Source organism: Pagrus pagrus (assembly GCF_965226575.1).
Source record: "Pagrus pagrus genome assembly, chromosome: 21".
Classification (NCBI taxonomy): domain Eukaryota; kingdom Metazoa; phylum Chordata; class Actinopteri; order Spariformes; family Sparidae; genus Pagrus; species Pagrus pagrus.
Genome location: NC_140208.1, coordinates 6170749 through 6191871, shown reverse-complemented (window position 1 = coordinate 6191871; position 21123 = coordinate 6170749). Strand labels below are relative to the sequence as shown.

The following is a 21123-nucleotide window of genomic DNA, read 5'->3' as shown; positions in this document are numbered from 1 at the left end:
TGAATAAGCTTTGTGAAAGTTTTTGTATCGCTGTCACAGGCACCTGTCACTTATAGATTCGCAAATGTTTGCCAAGTGGTAGCACATGTAAGCCTAATAATTCTCTGTACAGGGAGTGAAAGCTGCCATGGACATTTAAAACTGTCCATCTGTAATGCCTGTAAGCAGCTGTCTGATGCACATTGTATAATCATCCATCCCACAGCACGGAGGGAACTGGTTCTCAGCTCCCAGCCCTGCACAGGAGAAACCCTACCTCACTGTGAACACATTATTGTTCTAGCAGTAGGGTGTGTGTGTGTGTGAATATACCCATAATGCCACATTTTCACAACTGACATTTTCTCTCAGTTAACAATTATTGGCTTACAGCACTACAACGATCAACACTACAGACAATGTAATGTCTTCTTCAGGCAGCAGCACCTCAATTATTTAACGTCAGCTGAGTTTACAGCAGTGTGGAAAATAACCTATTTGAGCTGCTTGTTTGGATGCAACACTGCTTACAACTAATCCTGTCATCCCTGTCTATACTGTAGACGTGGTTTCCCGTATCTTAGAGGATTGGGGGCCGGCCAACATCTGTTGCCGTGCTTATGCTGCAGGGCCTTTCTGCTCTAGCCACTGTGTCTGTCTGTGAATGTGACGTCCACAATGGCCTCTACAGGGTGTGGGTGCTGCTAGCTCAACAGCTGAAGTCTGCTTTTAAACGAGCTGCAGAATCACAGAGACGCTTTCTGATAGTCATTGAAATGTCTGTTATTTAGGCATGTTACATGGAGCACGGGTTGTTCTGTGTTAAGAAGCGAGTGGGCACCGTTTCTGGTTTCTGAGGCAACAATAATGCTCATCAGGAAATCTCAGAGCTTACATAATAAGTCATAGACAGAACAATGAAAATGTCTGAATTATGTTATCTTAACAGCACTAAAATGCACCTAACTGGGCAGGCTTCTTGTCTGTTAGATGATGAAACCAGGGTTAGGTGATCCAGAGTACATGTTTGTATGATCTTTATGCAATAAGACAGTTAAAATGCCTGTCTGCCTGCTCCCCGTGAACTAGGGTAACTGGGTTGGCTGAGACTACAGCGTGCCTTTCATGCTTATGGCTCAGCATTACTCTGCAGTCTGAGAAGCTTAGCTACGTTTTTTCCCTTTTTTTTTTTCCATTCCTCAGTGTGTGTGTGTATTTATGAATGTATGCGAGTGCCTGTATAGTATAGGTTTCTGACCGGTTTGACACATCTGGATGTGTTTAGCTCGGCCCAAGTTCCTCAACACGAACCCACAGGCGTTACATAACCCCCCTCTTTTATGTAATGACTGCTGCAGCTCTCTGGCTGCATTTGCCCTCTCTAGTTTTTCCTGCCCCACACCCTGTCGGCCTGCCTCGTTCACAATCGCTGCTCCCGAGTACTTTCTTCCACTAAGAGAGGAGTTTAACCAGCTGTCCTGTGAAGCTCCAGCCAGCCATCCTGACACATTAGAATAAACCTGAAAAATAAGGCCATGTTCATTTCCCATAAATGTTTCAGTGTTTGGATAATTTTCAGCTCTTTTAATGTGCTTTGAAAGTCCTTGACTCTAGAGAACAAAGAAATTAAACTGACAGCTGCTGCTTTGATTTCCCTTGTTCTTGTTACTGAGCATTAATGATGACTGAATGGGTTGTGAAGCATAATTGCAAAGTGATATTTTTGCATTTCATATGAAAAGCAAAATGTCTGCAGACCTTTGTTTTCTTTTTACCTCTATTCATAACCGTGTTCCTCTGACAGATTTTTGTACAGAGCTCATGTTTCAATATATGAACATGGCTATGATAAAGAGTCATTAGTTATCACCTAATTCATATTAAAACTGAGATAACTGCCTTGTGTAAACAGTCCTGATCTTTTCCCATGATTGGAGTTATTATATTGGATATATGTCGCTAGTCTGTATACACTAGTTAGTTTTGCCTAACCCATTTTATATATTAAAATGTGTAGATAGGTCTTGGGGAGTACTACTGCATATGTGAAAAAAATAGTATATGAACTTTTGTAGCTCCAGAAGTAGCTAAGTGGCATGTGGGTAATGTAGGCACCAGGTTTTGAAAAGCAGTATTCTGGTCTAGTATAGCCCTCCTGTAACCCTGTTGGACAGTTTAAAAACAAATGATCAAAAACGATTAAGCAGAACCAGAGATCTCTTAAACGTCTTTTTTTAGTCCACGCATTTTTCTTCCTGTTCAAAACCTGGTGCCTGCATTACTCACAATGCAACTTAGCCACTGAGTGACATCATTGTACACAATTTATCAGATTAAATGCAGCTTCCTCTGGAGCCACAAAAGGCTCTATACTACTTTTTTCACATGCAGTAGTCCTCACCACGATCTGCAAACACACTTTAATGTGCAAAATTGGTGGAGTTACCATTTTAGTCCATGAAAGCAATTTGGCTTCGTCTTACCGTCTGTAGTTATTGGCTGGATTTTCACCAATATGATAAATTATCAGCTCGATATATATGGTGCATGTCTAGTAATTATGTTTGGTGGTCCAATAACTGCATTTAGAAAATATCGTCTGCAATCACCGCTTTGGTGTAGTGATTTTGTGTAACTCTGTTTCTTGTAAGTCTGTAAAGAAAGTTGGATGGCGACACATTTGGGATCCCTTGCCTCCTATTCATTGCAATTCTCAGCAAAATATGGACATTTAAATACTGTTTTCAATCACTAAGTTGTGGCACATCTGCAAAATCTTTCTGGTGTAACAAAATTAATCCAAGTGAGGCACAGGGACAGATGCAGCTGCAACTCTGACTACAACTCACAACTGTCTGTATTAGCGCTGCACAGTTATTTGAAATATAATTGAATTTGCACTATGGCTTAGTGCAATATCCATTTCAGAAGCTGTAGTTTTTTGATAATGATGAAATGTGACAAACAGCATTATATTGAGGTATTATAATGCTACAGAGATGTCGTGGCCTACAAATGTTGTTCTCCAGATGTAAGAAAACATGTTTGTGCAAATGTCACATCATCATGATTTTATAGTTTTTTCCATGAAAATGAAAATAATGATGTAAAATGATCATTCCTTCTAATTGTGAGTCTTATTGCTATGTCAAAATAATCTCAGATTTATTTGTACCATGTCATGCAGCCCCAGCTTGCATTACGTTTTGAGATAGAGGACACAGCTGAGCACAGGTCCAGAGATGAGCAGCAACCGGTGATGGACCTGAGTTTGATGGCTGCATATTTTGTGCCGTTTAGAGGCAGTTCAGTTCACTGCCTCCATCAGTATTTAATGTGGTCTGTGCTTACTGTTTTGTCCTTAAAATGATTTATCTTTTTGAATGGTTATGCAGTGTTTTCTTCAGATTAATTCAGGAGTGGTAATAAGAACATGACCACCACAGCTAGTTAAAATGGGAATTTGGACATAATCTGGATAACGAGACAAAAACACAAAATACCAAGAAGCATCAGGCAGGCAGCCCTCAAATCATAATCACCTGACCAAAATGAATAATATTAGAGCTGCAAACCACTTTTAACACTAGAATCAAAACTAAGATCAACAGGGATAGACTTGTAACAAAAACCAAACATTACCTGCTGCCACCACAGCTACAAAACAGTTTTTTTGCAAAACATTCTTCTTGGCACATTGTCTTCTAATTGTTTTTCCATAAACTAAGGTTTGATGTGATTGTTGAATCACCCCAACAGAGTAAACAAAAGCCTTATCATACAATTTTGAGATACTTTGAATTGTATTGCATTCCTTAGGAGGCTTCCCTGCTCCAGTTTAATAACTGTAGCAGTAGTATACTGTCATAAAACTGTACAGCAGCAAACAAACAACAGTGCAGTCAGTTCCTTCTTGTGTCTAAATGTCTGCATAGTGGAATGTGGGATAGGGTTGAATGGGTTTGTCAGAAGTCTTGTTTCTGAGTAGCCCTTTCATACAGAAGCATGTACATGGTCCAAAAAAGAGAGAAGATGATTGGTTGCTCTATGTAATACAATATAGGCAAAACATTGTGTCTGCTACTCTAGGAAAAAGGGAGACAAAGGTGATCCCAAAGGCAATACATGCACTCCCAAAAAGATAATATCAGGAAACGAGGAAGGAAATATTAAAAAGCTTTTATTGTCATGGCAATCAATAAGCAAAAAAGCCAACATTTTTCAACCACCAGGTTTTCATCAGGGCATGTATATAGTCAGCTGAACATGTACTCATCGTGCTGAGTGATGACAAATGATGATAAGCAAAAAATGGCTGAGCAGATTAGCATTTCTAGAGAATTACATATGAAGTGTACAGCATAATGTCACTGCTTCTTACAAGCGTATACTAAATGGAGCGTTAATCTTGCACCAGTCAATTGTGTGTCTATGTAAAGGAAGTACACCCCCCTACAGTATGAATAAACACACTATGGAGGGCAGGATGAATGAGTGTAGAAAAGACAATAGTACGAGTGCAAATTTAACCACAAAGGATTGAATTGTTGACAAAATCCACTTGGATTGATAATTGTGTCTGGTAGCATGAAGGAATATCACACACGTCTTCTCTGTTGATGGTAAATTTCCAGTGGAAGGTACATCGTGTCATCTCAGACGCCTGTTGGTTTTATGGTGACGAGCTGGGCTACGTTTTCTGAGTGGTCGTGTTGGTTTTGGAGGAGACTGTATGGTACAGGGGTGTCCAGCACCATACAACATATGTGCTGCATCCAGAGAAGCACCACAATGGAGAATGTGCTGACGGCCCAAAAACGGCGGCCGTAGTGATTGCCGCTGGTGCTTTGTGTGTGGGAGTAGGGGGGAGGAAAATATGTCCTGGTTAGAGGGGGATGGAGCTCCTGGTGTTGGGAGGGGGGGGTTTCTCAATGCTGCTCGCTGACCCCTCCTCCGTCTCTATGACGATTAAGGTCATTGGACTTGTAATGGCCTCTGTGTGTTTATATTTTAGTAAACTACAGATTTAGCTCTTCCTGCATCCTTGTCAGATCCTGTCGAGTGTAGCCTGAGAACTGATGAGTTTTTCATTTTAATTCATTGGTCTAAATCAGAACTAGGGTTGGGATCGTCCTCTAACTTTAATTTCCCCTCTCTCTTGATCAGTTTCCGTCTCCCTTCTCTGTGATCTATGTGGCCATATGGCGTTTTTTTTTTTTTCCTCAGAGCGTCTGCATCTTTTTAAATTGTTCCGATTGAGGAGTGAGCGTCTGCAGCAGCATGCAGTCACCCAGAGAAAAGGCGCAGCGCCCAGGGTCTTTTTTTCCGAGAACTTGGCCTTTTTTGTGCGCCTGCTTCGAGTTGAAAATCAATCAAATTTTCAGAGAGGCGCAGGTGGCGTCACCATTGCTCTTTATCTTTTTTCCTGGCATCGGCAGGTTCACCGTATTTTTGTCTCCTACGGAGCACGCCATGCACCCACGTACTCCGTGTCGATCTTACAGCAGCGGTTGTCAAGATATTTGTGGTCATAGCTACAAGATGCACGTGCAGTGTTTTTTTTCTCTCGGTGCTCCTGAGCCTACAGCCAGCGCTTCTCTGCCTGAAAAACAAAATGCTATATGGACACGGGCCTTACTCGCCTTTCCAAGCAGAGTATGATTCTCTTTGAGATCATCTTCCACTTCACCCTGAGGGACACCACACCTGGCCTCTCCTCCCTTTGTTGCATCAGTTGTCCACCCACCCACCTCTGGGTGAATCACAGCACACAGGCTCAGACTAATTTGAGCGGTAGATCGTGCGACACACTTTTGGCCACCCGTGTTGTTGTAAGATGGGTCTCCACAGGGACTCAAGGATGCAAATGAATTGCCAGTGCATTGATCTAATGCACCAGCCCTGGGCGTGTTCAGGAGTGTTGCAGTGTTGGTGAACATTCACTGACATGTTTGTTTATCTGTGCAGAGTCCAGTCTATAGAAAAGCAACAGGAAGTGTTATTAACGCTGCAGCAGTGTCCTTGTTCCTGTAGTGCAGTGAACAAGCTATAGATTTCTAATTGCGGTGGCTGAGTAAAGACGGGAATCAAGACATCTCTCACTGCTCTGATTGGTGGCTGATGTCTGCGTTGCAACCTCAGTAACTCTCCTTCCGCTCAGCTCCACAATAAGACAGGATGCCTGCTTGGATTATTGGTGATCCCAGTGTCTGCCGCACTGTTCCCTGACCCAGCCCCACCCCCTCCAGCACCCTGTGGCCTGTAGATTGCTTTTAAAGCCCTTCTGTTCCTCCCCAGGCTGCCAGAGCTTCCCATTCCTTGTTGTCCTTCTTTTGCTCCCCCTCTTCCTCCCCGTCCCTTCTCCCTCTCTCAGCAGTAGCTGTTCTCGACTTCCTCCATCCTGGTGGAGCTCTGGAAATTGAAAACAGAGACGGGTGGAGGGTGGGGAAAGCGCAGAGAAGTGCAAGGTCTATCTTTGTCTGCCATCTGAGTCATTTTTTTCATTGTTCAGCCACGGTCACTGCAGCCCATATTTTGACGAAACGGCGCCCCCTGTGGTCGCTGCTGCACGGTGCAGAGCAGACATTTTCCTCTCATGTCTGCCTTTGAAATGCCCATTCTGTGTGTCATACTGGTAAAATGGAGTACTCTGCTCTCAGCTGGCATCCACTCTCTGCCATGAAATAAATCAGTGTAATGAAAATCCCCATTTTTATCTCTGTCCCACACTTCAGATGGATGCCTGGTCTTATTGTTTTCTGACTGGAACGTTTTTCCAGGGTGCCTGCAGTTCACATTGCTGGGAGCTTTGTATAATGCTGATTCACTGACCTCTGCAGTCTGACAGGGGAAATGCGTGAAGACTCACTAAATATTTTATTAATATTTCAACGTTGATAGGGCAATGATGGTCACAGACCAGACATTTATCAAACTTGCCTGTACATTAGGGCTGTGACTGATTATTTTCCTTGTTGATTAATCTGCTGATAATTTTCTTGATTAATCGTTAGTCTTGAGAAAAATGTCTATCCCAGGTTCTCTTCAAATGTCTTGTACGACCAACAATCAAAATCAAAAACATTCAGTTTGCAATTATATAAAACAGAAAAGAAGAAAATATTCACATTTAAGTGGCTGAAAACCGCAATGTTTTGGCAGTTTCGCTTCAAAATGACTTAAATACTCATTGCAGCTCTGTTTTGAAGTATTTAAATCATTAGGGCTGCAGCCAACCATTTTTTTCATTGTCGACTAATCTGCCAAATGTTTTACGAAGTATTTTTGCAGTTGTCTTACAAGAAATATATGTACTTTATCCATTTGTACAAAAAGGAAATGGATCACATTTCCCTTTGGGTTTTAGGGCTGCAGTTAACGATTGTTTTCATTGTTGTCTTATCTCTCGATTGTTGTCTTGATAAATCAATTCGTCTTTTCGTCTGTAAAATATCAGGGGGAAAAAATGTCCATCAGTGTTTCCCAAAGCCCAGAGTGATGTCCTCAAATGTCCTGTTTTGTCCACAACCCAAAGATATTTAGTTTACTGTCATAGAGTAGAAAAGAAATCAGAAAACATTCACATTTAAGAAGCTGAAATATGAGCGATTTATTGATTACTGTGATTGGTGATTAATTTAATAGCTGACAACTAATCGATTAATCGCTGCAGCTCTATAAGTCACTACATTTGTATGTATTATCAATGGTGAAAAGGCTTTTTGGTGCCGAATTTCGTCCATAATCTCATCTCTTGACCTTAAAACAAGCACTCACACCTATTTTTTCTTTGACCCTCAGATGGAAGCGGGCGGAGAGCCGCTACACCGTGGAGAGAGCCGCCATCATCAGCCACTGGAACTGGCTCCAGGCCCACATCTCGGACTTGGAGTACCGCATCCGACAGCAGACCGACATCTACAGACAGATCCGCGCCAGCAAGGTGAGTCGCTCACGCCTCTGTTATATATGTATGCGTGTGTCTGTCGTGTGAGCTGTTTGACCAGTTAGTCACATCAATATGATCCTTATATTTATCTTTGGGGTGGAAGTGTAACACGCAGGTCTTGATTCTGTAGGGCTCAGTAGAGTTGGGAGGTGTTGCCCCAATCATGGTGTCTGCAGGTGGGGCAGAAGTGAAGACAGAGCCTGTAAATACTCAGGTAAGCAGAGTGAAACTCAACAGAGGCTGGGCTTTATTCTGTCTGTTGGGGATAAAGCAAATTATTCTCCAATATCTGCTGCCTCAAAGCAGACTCATCGATTAAGATCCATCCACAGTTGGAGGCATTCTTAAGTTTAGCTTTCATGTGGTATTTCTTGTCGAGGATTGAGCATTTTGTGTTGCATCCTACTCTATAAGCCTCACCAGGATCTTGAGGATGTTTTTTGTAATTTTTGAAGCAAAAATAACTGAATTTGCTTCACTTTTTATTGTGTGATACATCGTGGAAATGATTAAAAACTACAAGGCCTTTGGGGGGTAAAGTTGCACTTGTTTAAAGAACACAGTTATTGTGAATGAGTAGGGTGAGAAGAATGAGCCTTAGTGTAGCTGTAATTTAGGTCATTGTAAGAAAGGCTCAGCACAAAACAACAGCACTGGGTTAAATCTTGAAGCTTCAAACATTCTCAATAAAACATCCAAATGCTGCTCGAATAACATGTCAGCCCATTCAAAATTAACATACAATGTAAGTGTGAAAAATGCTAATAAAGCTTGTTGTTGAAGAAATTAGAGACACCAGTCTCCAGATTAAACCAGCCTTCATTCAGCACGAGCCTGTGATCGTTTATTGGCAGGTGACTTTGTTCATCAGCTACCTGACAATCAATGAAACGTTCAAGTTGTTTTTGTCAAAGCATCTGCTGCAAATTAAAAGAGAAATGTTGACAGGAAATTGTTTTTGTTTTTTTCCTGTCTCTGAGGTCTGAAGTGAATCAGACACAAGAGCTTTTGTATAATAAACTCCTTCAACCTTCATTTCCAGATTATTGCCAAATAATTTATCACAGGATCTCTCATGTCTCACCGGATATGTTTGTGTTGTGTGTACGAATGCTAAACCAGTTAAACCAGCACCACTGCAGGAGTGGCCTCCTCTCCTGGTTTACATTTGGACTGCTGTATTTTGATTAGTCATCCAGTCAGTTTTCACTTTAACCTTGTGGTAATGGTGTCATTGTGTGTGAGTCACATTGTTGATTTAAAACAAATATAACCTGCATGCATGGAAAGATTCCTGAATAAACAGTATAGAAAAATTAGAAACTAGTCCTGTGATTGAAAGTTGTGTTAATGTCTGAGTTAAAGCTCATGTGGAAGGAGCTGGCAGAGATGCATCTTGATGACAGTGCAGAATAGGTTTTTAAGTTTTGGGAGAACCCAGCGCTTTTCCACAAATCTAGCCTGAATAATTTAAGACCACAGGACCAGGATGATTCAGTTAGTCTGTGATGTAGTTTCATTAAATATGCTGGGTTGGTCAGACTGTGTTTCTGTGCCAGTTAACACGAGGTGTGATCTCACTGGTTTTGTCTTATCTGTCGATGCAGGATGGTGGTTCAGAACGGCTGGAGCACACAGGCACCGCCCACATCACCAACGCAGAGGCCGGCCCTTTGAAAGGTCAAAACGCACAACCAGTTAACGGCGTCCTCAGCAGGTACAGCTCGTAACGGTTACCTCATTTCTAGGCCAAATCACAGAAGCGGCGATGTTTTTGATGAAGGCAAAATGTGACAAAGAGTGTTATAATGAAGTACTGTAGAGCTGCAGAGATAACCTGACCTACAAATCTTGTTCTCCAGATGTAAGAAAAAATGTTGTTTGGTCACATAATGATTTTAATGGTTTTTATTATTATGTTATTTATTTATTTTATTTGTAAATCCATATGTTCAATCCACTGACGGTACAAATGGATATACAAACAATTAGGGGAAAAAAGGAGCCAGGAGTAATGATAAATAGAGCATCTTGTACCAGAAATTATGTCTTTCAGCCTCATTTTCATTCAGATTGATTCATAGTCTCATTTCTTTTCATTTTCAAAGTGTGGCTATGAAGAAACTGTATACATCCAGAGAGGAAGATGTTCTAAAGTGATAAAAGAATAAATAAAAATGTCTGCAGCTGTTTGGCTTCGTTCAATTGCATACATGTTACAGTAACACATTTAGATAGCCAAAAGGACTCTCGAAGAAGGAAATAAATAAACAGTTGATGTTCAATTCATAATGAATTAGCAAAATCAGGTCAAGGTTTGACAAACTGCACCCATAAAAAAACAGTCCATCTTCAAGTTAAGAGAAAAAGTGGCCTATTCCATCATGTAAATATGATTTTAATCGTTTTTTAGCGAAAATGAAACTTGTGATGCTAAAAATATTATAGCCACTAATTGTGAATCATATCACAATCGTAATGTCTGTTAAAATGGTGCAGCCCTACTTGTTTCATTGCTCTCTGAGACACACAAGAGGGGAGGTCTTGATAATAATGGATTTTAGCACTTTGTAATTATGAGATGTTTAACAGTGATAGTTGCTTAATCACTGAGTGGCTCAACAGAAAAGCAATAGGCAATTATTTTGATAATCAGCTAGTTGTATTGTCATTTTTCAAGCAAAGTCACTGAATGTTGACTGTTTTCACCTTCTCACATGTGAGGATTTGATGCTGTTTATCATAAATGATAGCAAAGTCAAATGTCTTCCTGTGTTGAACAGTTTACAGGGCTGTTTCTAACTATTCATTGATTATTCAGGGAAATAATCGTCAGACTCATCAATTTTAGAAACTAATCTTTTTTGCAGGCCTAATGTTTCATGTGCTACTGCTTCTCAAACTGGGATTAAGTTGGGAGGATTTTACCATTTAAATATCATATTATTTCACTTTTATTGCTTTAAAAATCAGAGATAATAAGACAACCATCAGTGTCTGTGACATATTCAGTTTAAAGCCATATTGAAGCTTTTCAGAAAGACTAAAAATAGTTTTATGTCACTGATATCTTTAATTAACTTGGTTGTCACTTGAGACAAAATGTGTTTCTGTTTAATTTGAAGGTGTGAGATCTGTGGCCTCATCTGCTCTCCTGGTTGTCTCTGTTTTAGGATGGCGGAGAGTGCAGACACCAAGCACCAGCAGCCGTTGCCGTACGACAGCACATGTGTGGCTGCGCGTACACGACCGCTCGTCAGCTGTCGACGACGGCGGCTCATTCAGCCCAACACGGTGCCCAACCTCAACGGCAAGGTGAGCCTCCCTGTCTGTGTCTGCAGGCTTGTACACGCTTACATCCTGTAAATGACTGGTATAAAAATCATCATGAAGTCATGCAATACTTTCACCTTTAATGAACTGAGAGTGTGTGTTTGTATGAATGTGTTTGATGCTGAAATCAGCGTGGAAGTGTTGTGAGAATGTAGAATTATTGGTTGCAGAGAGTCATGAAGTGAACTTTTATTCTTGAAGAGCTTCCTCTGTGTTTTAGCCTGAACTCACTGATGAGTTCTGCGGTTTGTAACTTTATGGCTGACTTCAAAAACTAGGGCAAACAACAAAGATGAGTAATCAGCCTTGTGACAACTCACAAGTTTTATTTGAAAAAATAAAAAATAAAACCATTGGCTGGTTGTTGCTTTTCCTACAGACACACACACACACACACACACACACACACCAGCTCAGGGATCTGTGGCACGAAAATCGACTAAAGTTTGGCCTTTAAAATGTCTTGCATGTACATTTTTTAAATAATAGATTTCTTATTGGTGCTTTTGTAGATTTTGGTGGTATGATTATAAAGTTGAAGTTTCATGACTATAATGCTTGCTCACAACACTGCGGATGTATAAAGTCACATGAGCATTTTTAATGAGAGGTTTTATTGTATTTTGTCTTTGCACCATCCTTTCAAAATAGAAATAATACAGTACAAAATAATGAATAAAAATAAATACAAATCAAATCAGGTCAAAGTGCAGATTTAGTAAAAAATAACAGACAGAAATTGGGAACATTTCTTATGCTGGTGTTGGGCCCTTGAAGGGATTACATGCTGTTTTGGTGAGCTTTAATTTATAAAAGGTGCGATGCTCCTTTTCCTGCTATGTTATTGTTGGTTTACATTGCACTGGAAGCCCAATTCTTAACACTGCTATTTTGAAAAATAATGTACCATAGGGAGCAGAAACACTATGTGAGGTTGAGCCTTTACGGTTACAAAGCAGTGTCATTTTAACGTGCGGGTACTTCCTCATTCTCTTCCGGGTTTTTAAAATGGACACTCCCAGTCAGCCGTTAGTAAAGACTGCTGGGTAGGTTACAGTGCTCAGACCCTGACAGCGGTTACGTTCGAAAGCACAACAATAATCCTGTGGAAAGCTGCATCATTGCTGGATTTTGTGTGAAATCAGCCGAAGCGTACACGTCATCCTGTCCGCTTTGTGGCCACGGACCAGCCCTTTGAGTGTAGTTCAGTCACACCCACGTTCACACGCAGACCTGTAGCTCTCTGTCAGACAGGGACGTTATAAAGTCGGCTGTAATCGTGTCAGTGTCATCATGCAGAAACCTAAAACAAATACACTTTGACCAAAATTAAAATCTTTGGATTTGAAGATATAAACTTTACTGTGGAGCTACAGAATGATCTAAAATTATTAAAAACACAAAAATAAAGCACTCGCCCTTTAATCCCTGCATCCCCAGTGCCACTATTACATTAACATTAACAGTTATAAATACAATCTGAAAAAGTGTTTTCAGTCTTTTAGATTTTACTTGTATTTATCCTGGTATAAATGCATCATTGTTGGGAACAGCCGATTCAAATGTGCTATCTCAGGAACGCCTTGATGGGAATTTCTTCAGATTTGGCACAAACATCCACTTGGACTCAGTGACCTGATTAGATTGTGGTGGTCATAGTTTAAGGTCACTGTGACCTGACAGCGATGTTTTTGTCCACAACTCTTTTCCCCCCCCCCCAATACTATTTAAAGGTGCAGTATGTAAGAATTTTAGACGAAAATATAACTTAATTATTAACTATTGTAGAGATCTCTATTGAGGTAAGCATGCTAACCAGCTTGCCCTGGTCTGTCCCAGTCTAAAGCTCCTGCTAGCAGTATAAATGCCAACATTTCCTGGGTGGTTGTGATATGCTGTCCCCCTTCTTGTTTAGCGAAGCCCTAAGTATTCGACAGGTGGCCAGTTATAAATGTTGTACCTTTTTTAAAGATTAGCTTCACTATGACGTCATAAACACTTCTATGACAATTATTCAAAGCCATAACTCTGTAACAAACCCCTCAATGTCTTGAAGGCGTTGTATATGATGTAAACTGCTACTTGACTTGTCAGTGGGGAAATGGACCGAATCACAATGTTTGTTTGCAATAACTTTCAGGTCCATACAACACATACAATTCACACATTGTTTAGTTATTCACATAACTAAACAATGTGAATCAGAGTCCAGTTTTCTGCCCGGAAGTGACTGTTGTTGTTAGTTTGACGTCACAGTGGTTGGGTCTATACAGCGGGTTAAATTATTCTGCAGTTCCAAGTACAACTAATATTAGACCCTCTCAAAATCCAGTCACTCTGTCACCATGACGCCAGTGGCTTTTGAAGAGGGAAATGTTTTTTTGGGGTGACTCACTTTACTCCTGTAAAGTAGAAGATTTCCAGAAGCCAGAGTAATATGTTCTTAATGTGTTAATGTAGACTTGAATTATGCATATGCACTGCTGAGCTTGACATGGTTTTCCTTTTGTGCCCCCACAGGCCCCGAGAAGCAGCTGTGTCCAGTGTAACTGCAGGGTCAACCCCAGCTGTGTGATGTGTGGTGGCTGGCCCACCCCCAGAGAGGACCCTCAGTATGAGCTGCCCACCCTGGAGCGCCTGTCAAGACTGGATCTTGGCGTCCACCCCATCCTCTCCTTCCCTGACGGTCAGTGCTCAGTTTACGCAGGCATTTCCTACTTTACATCTGGAGGGGAAGACAAACAGGGAGTGGCCTCGCACAGGCAGGAAGTCCTTTGAAAACATTTTTCAGCGATTTGGACAATCTTCCCAAGCTGTAATGGGTGTCATATTCCCCTGGAAAAAGTGTTGTTTTCTCAGTGGCTGGATCCTTTTACCATTCAGTGATTCACTGATGTCCTTTTAGCTTTCAGAATCGTGTTTTAATGTGTGTATTTCAAGGAATTTGTTTTTATCTCAAAAACAAAATACAAACCACATTAGACTGATGCATAATTGAGACAAAGTTGTATTTACAACCACAAGACCACAATGGATTTGGCTCAAATTGTAGATTGCCCATGGCTTTGTATAAATCTTGCATGCTGTCGTGAATTGCTAATGTTGAGCTACAGATGGCAAATCTGACGTGTGCAGCGTCACACTTGGTTGCACGCTGGTGAAATCTCCTAATTTAGTGTCTGAACACCGGTGTTTACTCGTCCCTCAGACGTTTGTATAGGCCTACGTCTGCAGCAGGTGATGAAGAGCCAGTGGCAGAACAAGTCGCTGGAGAGGAGCAAACCACTGAAGAAGCTCTCCCTCAAACACAAGCTGTCCTCGTCCAAAGAGAAGCACAAGTTCACCAACTCACTTATGGCAGTCAGTAAGTATAAATGAGGCTTTTAACCACTTTGACAAGCAGACACATGTCTACAAAATGAAACGTCAGGAGGTGTGTGCATATTACCTGAATATAAGACTGTTTCATGTTAAAAAATAAACGTACGATGATGAAACACTAATCAAATATAAGGCAAAATATGTCACCATGAAATTGTGATAAAAGCCAATAAATACTCAGGTCATGACGAAATGTTATTTCATCCTGCCAGTTCATTTCAGGTTGTTTTTGTTTCACAACGTTTGTCCCAGTGACTGTTTCGATTTCACAACACCTCAGACCGTTACGTGATTGGCTGTTGTCTCCCAGCCCCACTATAAACAACCTATGTTCTCACAGCTCCACAGAAGCTTTACTTGTTTTTATTTTAGTGCTGAAATATACATAGAAACATTTCATACCCCGTGTAGTGAACATCATGAATTTAGGGGCTCGTGGACGCTCGATAAAATATTTAAAACTTTCATCAACTGCCTGTCTAATAATCAGCAGTGTTTCCTCTACATTCATTCAGGAGTGTACCATCACAGCTACTTGAAATTTAAAAAAGTAATATCAAAATTTAGATGAAAAAAGGGAAGAGAAAGTCAAGAAAAAAATATCAAATAACTAATGTAAAGCTAACCAAAGCAGAACAACAGGGATGGACGTGGAACAAATATCTATATTTTTACCTCCACTGCAACAAAACAGTTACAGAAGAAACACTGATCTTTTGTTTTCCTAGTGTGGAGAATTTTGCTTTTCATTTATTATATAATATGAAATTCTGAATTTCTAAAGACGTAGAAATGTAATGTAACGAACTGCATTTACTTAAGTTCTGTACCTAAGTCAGTCTACAGACAAGTCTGGAAGTTTAAGTTATAGAGAAATGTAAAATCTGTAGGAACCCTAATAATAATGGTACTGTGGCTGTCTCCTGGTGTTTCAGGACTGGGCCACTATAAGAACCGTGCTGAGAAGCCGAGGACAGCGGACAGCAGCGTGGGCAGCAGCAGTGCTGTTCTGAACACAGCCCGGCTCGAGGGCCAGGCCGTGTGCAAGACCGAGCGGCTGCAGACCCTCTCCACCCCGCTAGGGCCCTTCGACAAGAACTATAGCCGCAAGAGGTTAAGAGAGCACTCGCTGGACAGGACTGACTGTGAGTGTTAAATGAATCCAGCCCTGCTATAAATGCACTCTCTTTTTAGCCTCTTTTTGATGTGATGTGTGCGAAAAACTGTAAGTAATTTAAATCTGTGTCCTCCAGCCTCCCCCAAACTGTTCCTGGACTCGAGCAGCCCCTGCACGACCCTGGCCAACATGCACTCGTCACTTCACAGCCCCCTCACACGCCAGCTGTCCACGTCCTCAGAGAACTCCACGCCGCTGGGCCCCAGCAGCCAGAGCGTCCCGAGCACACCTGTAAGACAAACACCGCACCACGTCTCATTTCCTGTTTGCTTACTAAATTAGCCGTCTGCTAAGATGTTCCCAGATTACACACCCTTTTTATTTTGTTGACTGAAGTCTCTAAAACACGAGTGTAATTGTTTAAATTAGAAGGAGTTAAGTGTGAGGTGGCTGCTGTTCTCTTTGAGACATCAAACTAGCTGAGAAATACAGTAAGTGTTGGGGAACATGTGGCTTAAATACAGTCTCATATCAGACAGTGGTGACATGCAAGAAACAGATAAAGCTTGTGGGAGGGCAGACGAGAAAGAGAAACCAAACTGAAACTTTATTTGCCTTGCGGGGGTTTTTGTGGTTACGGAAGCAAAGAAAGTGTCAGAAAACAAAAACACTCTGCAGACTCTGTGTAGTCTGAACAGTTGTCAGACAAGCAGTCGTTGCAGGTGCTGCTGCAGATATTTGTAGGTAATTTACAGACAAGGACACAGAATATTTTAAACTCCTTGTGTGTTAGAAATTGCCCTCCCAAGTGACACAACATAACAACACAGTACATGGTCTACGGAAGCCCTGAACGGTGATGGGTCAAACATATTTTTCCCTCCATTTTCCCATGATAAGTGAAATTTGGTTAATTGTTAGGTTGTTCCCAAGGTTGTATTTCTTATAGCTCAATGTGTATTTGATCAGCAATGTGTATCAGTCCTTACATGGCGTCTTAACCAGTGTATCAGCTGATTTATGCTGAAGATGTCAGATTCATGAGTCCCCTTTATTAATGGCAGAAATAATTAAAACATTCAGGTGGTTTGCTTTAAAATGCCCCAAACCCAGCCCACACAGTGTGTATGTAATGACCCACTCTTATGACTCTTATGAAGTCGTTTTGTCATTATAAATCATCTTGTTATCTTGGGGAAACAGCATTTGTTATCTCGTGATAATGACAAGTTTGATTTCTTTTGATCACGAGAAAATTATCTCATGATCTCGGGAAAACAATATTTGTTTGAAATAAATAACTTTTGATCTCGAGAAAACAAGTCAAAGATTTCCACATTTCTGTAAATGCCTCCTGTAACAGTGTATCTTAACTTCATACTTGCATTTACATGTTAACAAAATTAGATTAATATAAGTCAGACTATTAACCATTTTCCTCCATAAAACCTGCTGGGCCAAACATGTACAACATAACTTAATGCTTGCCTGCAAAGCTTGAAAAAGAAAAACATGATTTAACTATTCAACTATAATTTGTCCTAAAATAATCTCGACACGGTCTAAAAGAGCACTCAATTTAATTATCAGAGCCTGACATTGACTCCTCATACTGTGTTTGTCCCCCAGCAGCAGCCCATCAAGAGGAGGCGAGGTGAAAGCTCCTTTGACATCAACAACATCGTAATCCCCATGTCTGTGGCTGCCACCACCCGGGTGGAGAAGCTGCAGTACAAAGAGATTCTCACACCCAGGTAAATTATCCACACGATGTTTATCCTGTGAGCCACCGACTCGTCTGGTCGGGTTCCTTTTCCAGAGTATTTATATTCTTTCTTAAAAAGCTGGTTTCCTGTGCTCATGTTTTATTTGTCTGTGTGTGCAGTTGGCGATCAGTGGACATCTTCTCCCAGCTCATAACTGAAGAGGAAAATGAACGAGAGGTGAGTGTTTGCTGGTGTTTATTTATCAGGTGTCCAACATCAGGATCACACATGTGTTTCATGTTATTCACTTTAAAATGTGCAGACGCTCTCTCATTATTTATTAACACATAATCTCACCTGTAAACTCAGTTATACTGCAAGGCAGTGAGTGAACAGTGACACCTGGTGGTCAAAATTTCAAGGTTATCTCTTTATAAAGTCAGCAGTGTAGTGTCTGGAAAATCCCCAGACAGTTTTTGTAGGATTGCTCTGAACTCTGAACTAAAGTAAGATTAATTGATTAATTTTGGTTGATCTATGCCTCCATTTTCTGCTTTACTTAACATTTTAATAAACTCCTTGAAAACTGTTTCATTTTCAACATAATGTGGTGTTTCATCAGTACAGTCAAAAAACAAAATTTGAAAAACAAAAAAACAGAGAAAACAAAGAAATTGTTAAACATTTACAACAACATTCCCATCGCTGTGTTTGTTTGTCTCCTGGTGTCAAAATTATCAAAGGATACAAAACAAAACATACATTTAAAGGATCTCTTTATTTTTGCAATTGCATTTATAGTAACAAATATAATATGATGAAAAGGGGTTTGAGAGTCTGGAAACTGTTGGTTTAAAAAGTCCTGGTGAAACCTGCAGAAACACTGCCAACGTGAAAACAAAGATTAATAGATTTCTGTGTGTCTGCAGGTGGAGGACCTGACGGACGCAGCCTTCACTCTGCTCCATCAGCCCTACGAGGATCAGGAGCGTTCCCGCTGGACATGGATGGCTCTGGCTCCTGCTAAGAGGAGGGGCAGCAGGTTGGTAGACCACTGCAGACACACACACACACACACACACACACACACACAGTGACACACTCATGTTGGGGGTTGGACTGTAGATGTAAACTCTGCTCTGTGTCGTCCATCAGGTCGTACAAGTCTGTGGACGGACGGACCACTCCGCTGCTGTGCGGGACCAACCCTCCCACCCCTCAGCCTGCGTCTCCGGACCCGGGTCACTGCCCCATGCTGCACGACTACAGCCACGTGCCGTCACCCATGAGTCCAGCCAGCCCCGACACCACCTCCAACCCCCACACACCCTGCTCCAGAGACTCCCACCGCCTGCTGTCCAGTGAGGACACACGGTGCTCCACGCCGGACTTCACCTTTGAAGAGCGGGTACGTGCTGTGATTGATGGTGTTATGAGCCTTGTTGTTTGTTAGCCATGATTATATAGAAACACTGAAGGCATGTTTTCAGTGTCTTTACTGAACGTTGTGTGATATTCGCAGACGGTAGCGCCGTGGGAACGCCGCAGCTTCCCGTTGCCAGAAGACCCGGCCCCGGAGCCCGAGGCAGAGAGCGACCACCACATCAGGCCCAGAATGCGCAGCATCTCAGGGTGCCGAGCCGCCACCTACGGACGGCTCGATTCGGACGAAATGGAGCTGCCTTGTGACGACGACAGCGGCCCGAAACACAAGGCCCCCACCCACCGATGAATGACTGACAGGCTGAGGTCTCCCTCCCCCGACCCCTCCACCCACCTACAGCTCCTCTCTGGCATTAACAAGCAGAACCTCAAAGCAGAATAAGATATTAAATGGGTTCCTGTTGTTTGATATTCAAACATCAGTCTAATACTTTTCACAGTTTTTAGTGAACATTATGGAGATAGAAGCCTTTCCCTACACTTGTTTTTGTCACAGGAAAAAAAGGATAAATGTAAAAAAAAAAAAATTTAAAAAAAAAAGTATAAAACAACACGTTACAAAAAATGTTTTCTGTAGTAGGCTAAACAATGTACATGGGGGCTTAGTGGTGTTTCATATGTCGCGTGTACACTTGTAGCGCACTATGTAGCGGACTCCTCAAAATATGGCCAAAGGGTGTTTTCTATTGACTAGTTTGCTTGTAATTCCCATGTACATTTTTAGTGGAGTGACAAATAACAAAACAAGAAAAAATACCCCCTTCCTCCCCCTCATCCTCCTCATCCAAATAAACAGGTACATTTGAGATGTGGTTCCCTTCTTCTCCCTCTAGAGGTCGCCTGAAATCACCAGAGCACTTCTCCAACTGCCAAGTCTAGTTTTTGTTGCTTTCTTTGTTTTTCATTCCTGACTTGTTTTATTTGTTGTAACACATTCTTTGTGTTTTTTGAAGAGTAAATCATTCCTTTACAGAGTGTCCAGCTCCCGTCTCCACCCCGCGGTCTCCTCTCACACTCTCCGTTCTGTTTTTAAAAAGAGGCGTCGAGAGGACCGGGGGTGTCTTTCGAGCACTTGCCCTACAGAAAGCGCTGCTGCATGCTGGAAAACATGCTCATGTTAGTCTTATCACAACAGCACACAGTAAGAGTTCCACTTATTAAAAGAAGTAATAAATCGCAGGTCAACGGGGATGATTGTACCATCTGCTAAGTTCACTCCCTCCTCCTCTTTGCGTACAGTCGTTGCTGTATTAGAAAATTGTGGATAAATAAAGACGTAACACAATTACCCCCCCCTCCTCTTCTTTCTGGTTCAGCTTGACGAGTTTTCTCTTGCAAAACATTTCAAATGTAGCAGCTCTCGGCTAGAAGCCACCCCGAGCTCAGGTTTTTCAATTTAAGGGAAGATTTTTTTCTGCTGTTCAATAGTTTCACTCTCAGACTGATCAGATTTAGACTACTCTGTTGCAAGATGGATTTTGTTTTTTGCCACCCCACAATGTCATAACCACACTCTTTGCCCCCTCCCCCTCCCCCCATCCTTAAGTAACTAATTGCTATGCAAAAAAAATCTATGGTTGTTTTCATTTTACACCTCTTTTTATGCCACAGCCATTCAATCACTGTTTTTTCTTTCGTAGTTAAGCAAGATGTCAATGTACCTGTTCGATTGTTGCAGCAGTTAACCTAATCAAAAAGCAGACTTGTTTTTTTTCTTTTTTGTAAATAGTACCATTAAAACATTTATGTTTAACTTGGACTAACTGTTCTGGCCTCAAGTCCTTCAGTGTCTGAATCACTCCCTCGATCACTCACTCATTTCTCACTGTGTAATTTGCTTGTTTACGATTTGTAGCATCATGTTTCTAGCGTCTGTTATTTTTGCACCTATGAACATCTAAGAAGACACATTAGGGATGCATGATTTGGATTTTTGCTAATCTACAGATATCTGCAGCAGATATTTTCTACCAGAAAAAAAACCCTGAAAACAAGATGTTCACATAAAATGTATTTATTTGATCACATATACAATATAGTGAAATTGGTGCTCTGCAGTTAACCCATTCCAAGTGTGCAAGGTACACACCCAAGCTCCTATTACAGATTTTAGCCTTGATTAGGGGTACTGACCGGAGAACGGATGGGGGTTACCAGAGGATGAGGACCTCTGATGTTCTTGGTGTGAGGCAGCAGCGCTAACAACTACACCACTG

At 41.4% G+C, this 21123-nt stretch overlaps 1 protein-coding gene across 2 annotated transcripts in view; it reads left to right on the top strand.

Moving 5' to 3' along the window:
* Positions 1-20666, top strand: part of kansl1a (KAT8 regulatory NSL complex subunit 1a) — a 30523-nt gene extending 9857 nt beyond the window's left edge. Inside the window, exons 3-15 of one of the 2 annotated variants that reach the window (XM_084343260.1) lie at positions 7780-7921; positions 8058-8141; positions 9535-9644; positions 11101-11242; positions 13781-13946; positions 14469-14624; positions 15577-15786; positions 15895-16049; positions 17391-17512; positions 17644-17701; positions 18394-18506; positions 18620-18872; positions 18987-20666. In XM_084343260.1, coding sequence (XP_084199386.1) covers positions 7780-7921; positions 8058-8141; positions 9535-9644; positions 11101-11242; positions 13781-13946; positions 14469-14624; positions 15577-15786; positions 15895-16049; positions 17391-17512; positions 17644-17701; positions 18394-18506; positions 18620-18872; positions 18987-19196 — 1921 coding nt within the window. In that variant the 3' untranslated portion in view covers positions 19197-20666. Of the gene's footprint in view, positions 1-7779; positions 7922-8057; positions 8142-9534; positions 9645-11100; positions 11243-13780; positions 13947-14468; positions 14625-15576; positions 15787-15894; positions 16050-17387; positions 17513-17643; positions 17702-18393; positions 18507-18619; positions 18873-18986 lie in introns of both variants that reach the window. The other variant, XM_084343259.1, reaches the window with a different exon arrangement.
* The last annotated feature ends 457 nt before the right edge of the window (positions 20667-21123 follow it).